Source organism: Primulina huaijiensis, chromosome 3 (assembly GCF_012295235.1).
Source record: "Primulina huaijiensis isolate GDHJ02 chromosome 3, ASM1229523v2, whole genome shotgun sequence".
Taxonomy (NCBI): Eukaryota; Viridiplantae; Streptophyta; class Magnoliopsida; order Lamiales; family Gesneriaceae; genus Primulina; species Primulina huaijiensis.
The window spans coordinates 9,307,690-9,319,746 of record NC_133308.1 but is presented as its reverse complement, the minus strand read 5'-3'; the positions used below and the strand labels follow the sequence as shown (position 1 = coordinate 9,319,746).

Here is a 12,057-nt window from a genome sequence, read left to right as displayed (position 1 = left end):
TAAATTGTATTCCTGAATTGGCGTTGGGACTCGAGCGGTAAATTTTTACCGCTAGGTCGCGAACAACAATCTTTTTTTCTTTTTTTTAATCTTTTTTTATATAAAAATAAAATTAAAAAACTCAAAACTCAAATAAATAAAAATAAAATAAGGAAGTGAGAGAAATTAGTTCTCAATTATAGAGCTAGACTGTTTGCCCCTCTCAGTTTTGATTTTCTTGGAATCGAGTGACTCCAATTTGTGGCTCCACTATGCCACCCAAATAGTGCTTCAATTGTTGAGCATTGATTGTGAACGATTCATTCTCCCCATATTTCAAAGTTATGGCTCCCGAGAGAAACACCTTGGTAATCATGTATGGTCCAGTCCACCTTGATTTGAGTTTCCCAGGGAACAGACACAACTTGGAGATGTACACCAATACCACTTTACCCTCTTTGAATTCTGTTGACGTGATGCGTTTGTCGTGTTCTTGCTTTGTACGCTCTTTGTAGGTCAACGCCAGGTCATAGGCTTGACCTCTGAATTTGTCTAATTGATCCAATTGCAGCAACATGTGTTCACCTGCAAGAACAAAATCAAAGTTCAGCGCTTTAGTTGTCCAATAAGCTCTATGCTCTAACTCAACAGGTAAATGACAAGCTTTAACAAAAAGCAGCCTATAAAGTGTAGTGCCTATAGATGTCTTAAAAGCAGTCCTATACTTCCAAAGCGCGTCTTTTAACCTCAAAGATCGGGTTTTTCGATTCACTTCCACAACCTTCTCCAAAATTCTCTTGATCTCGCGATTTGACACATCAATTTGACCATTTGTTTGGGGGTGATAGAGAGTAGAGATCTTATGAGTGACACCATATTTGCCCAAAATTATTTCCAATATTTTCGAAAACTAGCTATTAAGTCCCTCAAATTTTTAATCATAATAATTCATTCTCTAAGTTCATGATTCCTTAAAATTAAGCTTATCAAGTTTGAAATTTTCTTCCTTCACAGCGTAGAATTCGAAACATGCAGTCCTAAATCCCCATGTTCACTTCGTCTCAGCTTAATCCTAGGTAGTGCAGAATTCGAGCTATGCAAAACCAAATTCTCCTCACGTTTCGGAAGCATAACAGTACACATCGTCCAAACCACGAAACCAACATGCATTTTAAAGTTTTAAAATACGACTAACCTCTTAATTCGTGTATCATAAAAGCATTTAAAATTCTGCATATAAAATTTAAAGCAGTAAAAACTCACAGACTTGAGAGGTGACTTCTTGAGCTTCTCGGATTGGCAGTAACACAACCCTTTTGAGATCATTCGCTCTGATGCCAACTGAAACGTCTACTACTTTAAAACTTTAAAATGCTACAATTTTTTTTTAAAATCGAAACTTGCATAACTCAACATTTCCAAATTTCAAAATTAATGTAACATTTAAAATCTCAAGTGCATAAAAATCTCTAAATCACCAATTAACAAAAATCCAACGTCAACCATTAACATAAACAAAACTAACTTCAAAATAAAGCATAAAAATATCTAAATACTCTTTAACAAAATCTTTATTATCAAGCTAAAGCAGAAAATAAATGTCTTCCGGGAGTGTACTGTCGGTCTCGATCCACTCAAGCGTCAGCGCCTCCCTCAATCTCATCCTCACCTGCAACATTCAAACCTAGTGAGTCTAATGACTCAGCACGTTCTAAACAGGAGTAACAAATAATACATATACACGCACATGAATTTAAATCATACTTTTATTTAAAATAAGCTAGCGTAACTTTATAAGTATAATTGAATCATAAATCGTCAAATCATAAAGCTTTCCATCATTTATCATTTTGAGTGAAGTTTGATCTTTAAAAGTGACTAGCTGTATCACGTGGTCGACAGATCTGTCTTAGCTCACCATTGCGCATGGGGATCGGCACTAGGCACCGCCGTAAATGAAAATACGATCGTCAGGCTCCCTCTGGGGCCTTTTCCCGCATGCGGGCTCCCTCTGGGCCTTCTCCTTCACGATATTCTCAATCATATCATATCATAACATATCACATCATGTTTGTCACAATTAATTCACATCCTTCAAAATATTTTCTTTCATTTTTATTCATAAAATATCGTGTCTTTCAAAATTCGTAAAATAGCACTTTAACATGAAAAATCGTACATCTTTAGCATAAATCATAAAATTCCATTTTTTCATCATAAACGTTTTAAAATATCATTTAGCATGTATTATGATTCTTTGAGACACTGCCAGACCTTTCGAACTACCCGAGATGCAAAATGATCATTTTACTCCTGGACTCCAAAATTCCCGATTTTGACTTTCTCTTACCTTTATTGATTCGAACATATTCCATAGTATCATATAAGCTTAAATTTGACTTCTGATATTTTTCTTAGACGTAAACTTGAGCTTTCCGATTTAATAACTTAATGACTAAACCATGAAAAGTTTTTAACTCGAATAAATTCAAAACTTAATATTTTCTTCCCAAATTTTAAATGTAAACTTTTCATCCTTAAACTTAACATGTAACCTTAAAATACACCAATAAACACTTCTTAGACGTAAAATTAAGCTCCTCAACTAATTTTTAAGTTCGTTTTAAAACTTAAACGTGCGTCTCGATTTTAATCCGTATCGACTCAAAACTTAACCAAACTTGAATCAAAGCTTATTAACACCTAATCATACATTATACAACCCAAATCAAGCCAATTAAAACCCTTGAACAAGCCTAGGAAGCTGCTGGAAAATTCTTCTCATTCGTACCAAGCCCTAGTTTGCGCCAACCCTTAGTCCCTTTGATTCCAGCCCTTAACCACCATGTCCAGACCCTAGCTGATCCTCCTAGGACCATGACCGACCCTTAGAGACCCTACTGGACCGAGCTTGAGAAGCCTAGACCAACAGCCCCCAAACCCGCTCCTCATGGCATGCGCGCCCCAAACCTCACGCCCACAGCCCTCCCCCTTGTACCAACACCCCCTTTAACCCCTCTAGGACCATCATACACCCCTCTTGAGACCTCTGGACATGACCCATATGCAGCACACAACCTTTCCCTTCTACCTCCCAAATTCAAAAACCCTAGTTTATTTAAAACCCAATTTTCGTTCATCTTTTTGCACTAACATTTCCAGCCTTTAAACATACACCTAAGGACCCTTAAACATATGGAAAAACGTTTCTTCCCATAGCCCTACCATGAAAGCCCCTTTATGCATCACAATCATGAGTTTGGAAGCATGAAAATTCAACCATATTTCAACGGCTCCTAACCAAACCCTGTATGACCTAATTAAGCCGTCAACAACCTTGAACACAATGCCATAACAACACTCAAAACGAACCAGGCTCATCAAAATCAAATAATCTCAAGTGCAGGACTAGCGCATAGGCGCTGCTTGTAAGCGCCAAGGTGCCATGCATCAGCGCTACGACACTGAAAGGACAGCGCTGCAGCGCTAATCCTACGGGCAAGAATCGGAAATTTCCAACTCAAAGCCAAGTCATCTTACGCTCTCCCGGCCTGGACTAGGCTTGAACAAACCCCTCCTAGACCACAACCGGACCCTCCTGCAATACCCTAGCCATGATCCTCAACCCACGCTCTTGAATACACGAGACACAACCGAACATCTCAAAATCGAGCCTTATCCATGTATCACTTCCTCGATTTGATCCTAGCACAAAACCAGCTATGCTCGAGCCACTCCAAGTCGTGTCTTAGACCCACTAGGGTCTAATCCATGTCTCGGAACAACCCTTGCACCGCTGCACCCCTTGAAACAACCGATCAAACCAAAAACCCTAATCCGAAACATGTATGTCTGATCGATCCTTACACGAACATGATCCCGCTTCGATCTCAACCTCTAGACGCCAAAAATCAGACGTATTGAGTACCTTACCAATCGTTCTAGGCAGTCCCTTCAACCAAAGCTAAAAACATGATAAGCATGATAACAAGAATGCGTATTTTCGTGTAGAATTCACTGAAAACCGATGCGTAACACCATAACCACAATATATCATGCAAATACATTTCAAAACACATATTATGATATGATCAATGCGAAAAGAAAGGAATCGAACGTGCCTTTGAGTATCTACTCTCGAAGACATCAATATAATCTCGTAGAACGGACACCAGAGGGACGAGAGAGGAGTTTCTATGAATTTTTCTTGCAGAAGTCGACACAAGGGCTGATGGAGGAGCACGAGCAGCTGCTGGAATATTGATAGGGGCGGCCGAAAATGAGAGTGAGTGATTAGGGTTTGGGAGGGTAGGGTTTACTTATTTTAAAAGTTTATATTGAGCCCTAAATTAAAAATAATAATGATGTGTAGGATTTTAGACCCAATATATCTTAAAGCAGGCCCAATAAGCCCAAAACACTCTCGTAAAATATTTCGTTTAAATTCATTTTCAAAAATATTAACCAAACCCTCAAAGTCCTCCGTTTTGCTAAAAAATCGCCTACCATTTTAAATTACGACTCGATTAGTAAAAATGCTCTACAAAAGTCCATTTTCAAAAATCTCCCATATATACATCTTGTATTAAATAATTAAAAATAATTATTTCATAAAAATATTTTGCTTTAACTGTCCCGGTCTTTGTTCAGCGTTCAAGCATGAAATACTACTAAAAGCCCTGTAGCATGCAATCTCAATGAACCATGTCATAAAAACACATATTCATGTCACAATCATGCATTTAATGGATTAAAATAATTTAATTAAAATAAATAAGAAATTTGAAAACTTGCATGCATGTTGTTCACGTGGACCTTCAAATTTTCTGGACGTAACAGAAATGGACGGAAGGGATCGGAACTTAGTAACATATGCATAACACAAATATAGTAATTCATACGAAAGCAAATGTACAGTAATTGATCTAATTTTAAATCATCTATCAAACTTTAAAACAATGCATAGGCTTACTTACTCTTGGTTCAAATGTACGACTCGAACTTAACCGATACTTGGGCGAACTTAGGTCGGACACGGGCAACCTTTCAAACGAACTTGGCAGCACCTCGATCATTATTTTGGAAGCGCCCGGTCACGATTTGTGCAACACTTGGACAACACTTCAATAGGCGAATGCAGCCTCTATTTTTTGTTTGAAGTGGTCGAAGCTATGGAGTGATCTGAGAGAATTTGTTGCAATGATTTATGAAAGGGCTTGCATGTACTTTTATGCTGAATTATGGTACTCCAAGAGGTGGTCTTGACCGAAAACTTGATGCCCAAATAGTCAAAATTGTATCAACAACCAATAGTCACCTTGGTTTACTCAAATTTCATTTCTTGCACAATAAATTTATTCAATCTTTTTGCTCTTATCTTGGCTGTAATTTTGGCTTATTTAGCACATAAGAATAAAGTTTTTTTTAGTAGTACAGTTAAATCTATCCGTTCAGGAGAACGGTTTTAAAAGCTAATAACTGCAAAATCCAGGTTAAGTTTTGAAAATTACTTTATTCGCATTTATTAACCCTCCTCTAAACTATATTTCAATAACAACAATTACCCTTTACATTTATCCAAATAAACGAAGAGAGGATATATTCTCTAAAAGGTGTTATTTTTGTATATATTAGAAACCTAATATGAGAGTTAATATTTATCAACAAAATCTATTTTTAAAACTTCAATTTTTTATTTTTATTTTCAAACATTATTTATTTTTGATATTTTCCCAATTTTTTAAAAAATCTATAAATTTAATAACTTTTTCAAAAGAATAACATTATGTAAACTCCTTTAACATCAATCTATGTATAATTTTATAGTTATGCATTAAAATGTAGAAATATTATTGATATTGTAATCAAAAGTCAGATATAATACCTTCAAATGTAAATTTATTGGGGACAAATATATATTTTTAAATAATGAATGGAAAAGGGTGCAAAAGTTCAAAGTAAGTGGTCCATTGCCCTTTTCCATTTTCCCATGAATCTCAAATTTCAGCCTTTCACGCAAGATCCCCTACTTTTCCCCTTTTATTTGCATCGTTTTCAATTTTTTTATTATTTACATCCACATTGTTCGTTGGGTTTTAACTTTTTCCCAAATATAAACATTAAATTTCATTTCAACTATTTTAATCTTATTTTAATATTCATTAAATAAAAGAAAATTAAAATTTGTTTGTGAAATTCTTTTTCAATAAATTTTTTATTTTTTTAAAATATACACACAAACATAAATATATAAAACATAGAGGATATACATATAAATAATGTTGGCAAAAACTTGTGTGAGACGGTCTCACGAGTCTTATTTTATGAGAAAGATCTTTTATTTGGGTCATCCATGAAAAAATATTACTTTTTATGCCACGAGTATTATTTTTTATTGTGAATATCGATAGAGTTGACCCGTCTCACAGATACATATTAGTGAGAATGTCTCACAACAGACTTATTCAATAATGTTTGTATTAAAAAATAATGAGTGAGAAGATATATATATATAAATATAATTATGACAAAAATAATACACATCGTGGATATTTATGTCAACATTACTATATATATATATATAATAATTATCCTGATTTACAGCTTAAACTTTTGTTTATTGACTTTATTTATATTTATCTCAACAAATATTAAATTAAAATCTACAAAATAATAATAATAATAATAATAATAATAATAATTAAATAAATACTTGAGAGAGATGAGCATGAAATATAAAGCTAGCGCTGCTCCGTTTCATTTCTGTCTCGGTTTAACCCGCACCGCTAAACAAACAAATTTTAGGAAATGGAAGAGGAGATAGAGCATTCTTCCGCCGCCGCCGGAGTAGAAAATTCCGACGAAATGGACAGCTGTTGCTCCACTCCCTACGTCAGTGCCCCTTCCAGCCCCTCCCGCTCCGGATTCTACTACAGTGCACCGGCTAGTCCCATGCACTTTATGCTTTCGAAGACCGCCAATCTCAGCTCACATTCCGCCGCAGTCACCGAGCCCAATTGCTCCTTCGAGTTCGATTTCTGCCCCACACTTCCCTCCGCCTCCGCCGGAGCTGCCTCAGCCGACGAGTTATTCTGCAACGGCCTGATCCGACCGATGAAGCTGTCCACTCATCTCCAACGTCCCCAAATTCTAGCCCCTTTGATCGAATCGGAAGACACAGTAGACGAGGATCAAACATTCACCAGAAGCAGAGATCTGAAGTTCCGCGCCGGATCCCTGCGCCGGCGGACCAGATCCATGTCACCTATGAGAACTCCCCGGCCCGACGAAGGAGGCGATTGCGAGATCGGAACCGACGAAATCACAGGCAAGCACTTAGATGAAGAGAAGGGGTCTTCCAGATCTTCGTCCGCGGGGAGGAGCTCGAAAAGATGGGTGTTCTTGAAGGAGTTCCTGTACAGAAGCAAGAGCGAGGGAAGAAACAACGAAGGGCACAACAACAAATTCTGGAGCTCCATCTCCTTTTCACCTGTAAAGGAAAAGAAAATGGCCAACAACAAATCCAAAGACCAAAACCCCGAGGTGAAAAAGAAGGTAGTACTCAAAAATGGCGTGAGCAAAAGAAGAGTTCCTTCTCCATCGCCGCATGAGTTACATTACACTGCGAACAGAGCACAGTCTGAGGAGATGAGGAAGAAGACATTTCTACCGTACAGGCAAGGTTTGTTGGGCTGCTTGGGATTCAGTTCTAAGAGCTACGGCGCCATGAATGGTATCGCCAGAGCTCTGAATCCCGTCTATTCAAGGTGAGACCTTTTTTTTTCTTACTTTCTTCGTGATCGTTTGTATAGAGTATAAGGATTGTAATGAAGTATTTGATTATAATCATGTTTTATCTTTCTTTTTTTTATTGTTATTGGTTCATATTATTAAAAAGAAAATAACTTTTCTATTTATTGCTTTTTAAGTTCTTTTGTTCTTATTAAAATTTTAATTATACTTGATTTATAGATTTTGATAAAAAAAAAAAAAAAATAGGATTCTTGTGTAATAAACTAACGGAACTATATTTATGAGAGATGTCGATACATACAATGTTATCAAGTCAATAATCCATAAAACAAATTGACATGTGAATAGTTTTTGTATCTATTGTATTTAGAAAAATGATAAAATCTTGATTAGAGATGTCAATGGGACGGGTATGCTAAACCCAAGATCCGTCCCATGAAGAAAACTTTGACCCATTACCCGTTCCACCCCGGTTAAATATTCATCGGACCCATCCCACCCCAAATACGAAATGGGGTCAGGTAGACCCGCGAGACCCGTTAGATCCGAATTATGAAAACTGTAATCTTCTTATTACATGACTGAATTATGAAACAAACAAGTTTCTAAATAAAAAACAATAGAAAACTAGTTCATGTCTTCGACCACACTTAATAATAACAAAGAAAGTATTTTCACGACGTAATGAATTATATTAAAAAAAAAAAGTTACTAGCTCTCCAAAAAAAAGTTTTGTCATTCCCAAAAATAACTCATCCGAACTTAAACAGATCAATGTAAAATCAGCGAGTAAGCAATATTTTAGACACATTCTTCATGATCATCTTCCTTTTCATCAAGAATGGTAGGACAAATTGGTAAATTACTTGAAGAATTACCTACAAAATTAAATAGAGAAAATACATTGAAAAAATAAAATTGTAATTTAAAACCGTAAAAAAATGTAATTTAAATAGAGAAAGTATAGTAACAAAATTAAAATGAAAATACAATAACAAAATAAAACTGTGATTTATTTACCTTTCACCTCACCTCACAACCATCTTCGCGAGCATATCAATTTATATCCATATATATGGGGAGGGTATGGGGCGGGTATTATAGGACCCATGACCCGCCTCATACCCAGATGGGTCTGAAAAATTAGACCCGAGACCCGTCTCATGACCCATTTAGTATGTCCAAACCCGCCCCAGATAGGGTGGGTCCATTGTGAGTCTGGGTAAAATCTGGACTCATTGACATCCCTGATCTTGATCCTATGAAAACTGATGTTAAAGTCAAATTTATATACTTGTTCCTGTTTTTGTCACTAGTTTAGAACAAAATGAGATTATTGAAAAGCAGTTGTACACTTTAGAAAATAATGTTAGGCTTATGATATAAAAATTTAAGTACCTTTATTATTATCTGATATAATATTTTGTAAAACGAGAATGCTGTGGTTCCGGCACTTAACAATAATTGCACATTTGCGTTGGATTCCAAATGATTATAGAGTATACTATTTTGCCAACTGTTGCAAATGCATGGTCACGGAGATAATTATAATTTTACACAAATATTTTCGAGAGTAAATTTTTTGAGACGTCTTTCATTCCACTCATAAAAATTTTTAATTTTAAGTTGAATGTATTATTTTTTTATTCTAGATATATGTTGCATATAAATTGTATGAGAACAGCTTATAATATACATGCTAATTATTTAAAGATATATTGTAAGAAGAAAAGGGAACAAAAATTAAATAATGAAGCAATTATAGATTATTATACAGTACACTACAATACACATGGTGTGGAGCAAGGTGTGTACAAGACCCGCCCCCACAGCCTTTTTCATTATAGTGTCAATTCGGGTTGATCAGATTGTGTTGATGAATAGTTTTTTTCTTTAAAATTGTTCAATCAAAACTTGACTTGTATTCGAACTAACTCGAAAACTCACAACTCGCATTCAAACCCGACTAACTCAGCTCAACTCGATTTTATTTTTTTAATTTTTTTAAAATTAAAAAAAATTCATAATAATAATAATAATAATATTTTAATTTAAACACATAAAATTTTAAAGTATAATGGTAGAAAATTAAAATATGTTTACTAAATCAAATAAATAATTGTTTAAAAAATAAAAAACATACAAAATAAATATTAAATTATGAAAATTTATTATACAAATATACAATAAATATTTGTTCAAACCTACAATATATAAAAATATAAGAAATATTTATTAATTATATATATTCTTAAAAATTAAAAATTTCGGGTCAACTCGACCCGAATCCTATTTTTTTTCGGATCAAATATCATGTTCAACCTGATCTGACACGAACGCGAAAGCCCCAAACTTAAACTTGATTTTTTTCTGGTCGAATCATGTCAAGTTGGCTGGTCGGATATCTGAAAAATATCTTAATGATGTAAATAAATAAATAACTAATATAGGGGGTGTGGTGATACCCTAGAGATATTTCTAGTATTGACCTAGAATGTGTATTGAGTACTTGGGACAGATTCGTAGGCCTGAGACTTGGGTCAACAGCGAGGCGATATCTGGCCGAGGAGCCGAATACTTGAGGAGGTAGCGTGGAGGTGCTCGATCTCATATGGATGGTAATGGTTCGAGTCTAAACTCGGTCTCGTATTAAACCTGTCTTGACGGGACTTGTTTAGACCTGACCTATCGGGTCTAAAAGCGGGTTTGGGCGGGTCTCGAGTATGGTCAGACCCGTCCCGTCAAAATATGCCTATATATTTAAAGACAAAAAATATATGTATATAGTATAAATGATATAATTATATTTTTTTATAGTAAATAATTAATATCTATAATTTTAGTTTATAAAATTTTTGGGTTGAAAATATTTTATTTTATTATTACATGTATAATTTGAAATTATATCATTGCAATTTTTTTAGTTATTAATTTAATACAAGTAGATATATTTTAATTTGTAATAATATTTTTTTTGTCCTGAAATGTATATAAATTTAATCATTTGTTAATATTTAAATTTTTTTATTGAATAATTATAAAATCATATATTTTCAGCTACTCCGTCGGATTCACTGGACTGGACGAGTCTAAAAGGAGGCGGGAGAGGTCCTGAGTTTGGCACAACCGGCCCCAACTCGGACCCGATGACATCCCTAGATACACCTGGAGTTGGGACAGAGGACCCGAGGACCCTGGCTGACAACGAGGAGATGGTGTAGCGCTGGGTGAAGTGGGATTAGGACCTAGGGACTCGGGCTGAGGATCAAGGCAGTAGGTTGAGGTGGTGACAGTGGCAGAGAGTAGTTGGGGCCTTGGTCCAAGTGGATCAGTGAGAAGGTAATCCGGGGAACTCATGGTGTTTGGTAGATGACTGAGCTGAAGGAGATAGAGTCCCTAAATATATTGATGATGTTAGAAATATAATCAAGATGATAAAATATTTGCCTAATTGTGTTTGGGATGTATTTGGTGGATGTGAATACACTTGATATAAGTGTTGTAGCTTTTTGTCTTTTGCTTTCGTTATGTTATTGCAAGGCCCCTTTCAATTTCTCTAAAATAAATAATACAGAGGGTTGGGTCATAATGTCGCCTAGACAACGAGATAAAGATGTTTTAGACCAAGAGACACAAAGATGTTGACACCATTGGATTATTTCAGATATGAGCAATCATGTTGACACCATTGGATTATTGCAAGGCCCCCTTTCAATTTCCTAAATTTACCCTATGGAGTTATGGTATATGAGTTTGTGACGCAATCCAAGACGAAACAGGATGGATTTAACACTTTAAAGAGTCAAACTTTTACTATATATATATATATATATATATATATATATAAACCGTCGAAACAATAACAAATAGCCCTATAAATAACAAAGAACAACTCCTAGCTAATATAGTTATAAGTGGTTCAAATAGATAGGAAACTAAGAAACATCTAATTCTATCCAATCATAGATCAAAATAAATTCATTGTATAAATCTAAAAAAAATATAAAAGATAAGATAAATATTAAGTCTTCATTGCATCCGTTTATATATAATATTTTTTTTTTTACTTTTGTTTTGTCTTATTCATTGAAATTTTGGTGTCACATGTTTTTGCACGGATAATTATTTTTGGTATTTTCCTCTTTGGAAAATTGTGTGTGAGAGTTCATGCTACAGAATTTGTCATATTATTGAGAGAAAAGGATAGTTTGGAATAGTAACATATACTCTATTTGCATGACCTTTTATATTACACAAATATATTATTGAGAAAAAAGGATAGTTTGGAATATATATATATATATACATATATATATATATATATAT

At 34.8% G+C, this 12,057-nt stretch overlaps 2 protein-coding genes across 2 annotated transcripts; one reads left to right on the top strand and one right to left on the bottom strand.

Annotated features, from left to right (window-relative positions):
* Positions 1 to 202: 202 nt before the first annotated feature.
* Positions 203 to 3,119, bottom strand: LOC140972466 (uncharacterized). The gene is made up of 2 exons (XM_073434889.1): positions 2,955 to 3,119; positions 203 to 838 (listed from the first exon to the last, which is right to left on the bottom strand). The coding sequence occupies exons 1-2, from the start codon at positions 3,117 to 3,119 to the stop codon at positions 203 to 205; spliced, it is 801 nt and encodes a 266-aa protein (XP_073290990.1).
* Positions 3,120 to 6,687: 3,568 nt separating this feature from the next.
* LOC140972169 (uncharacterized) lies at positions 6,688 to 7,762 on the top strand. The gene has a single exon (XM_073434638.1). It carries the CDS (start codon positions 6,787 to 6,789, stop codon positions 7,747 to 7,749), a length of 963 nt encoding a protein of 320 aa, XP_073290739.1. The 5' UTR covers positions 6,688 to 6,786; the 3' UTR covers positions 7,750 to 7,762.
* Positions 7,763 to 12,057: the final 4,295 nt, after the last annotated feature.

Excerpts from the sequence above, each read along its gene's own strand:
- LOC140972169 (XM_073434638.1), top strand. The coding sequence starts at position 6,787 with ATGGAAGAGGAGATAGAGCATTCTTCCGCCGCCGCCGGAGTAGAAAAT.
- LOC140972466 (XM_073434889.1), bottom strand. The coding sequence starts at position 3,119 with ATGAACGAAAATTGGGTTTTAAATAAACTAGGGTTTTTGAATTTGGGA. Across the intron at positions 839-2,954 it reads CAAGGGGGAGGGCTGTGGGC|ATCTCTACTCTCTATCACCC; the intron begins GTGAGGTTTGGG and ends GTCACTCATAAG.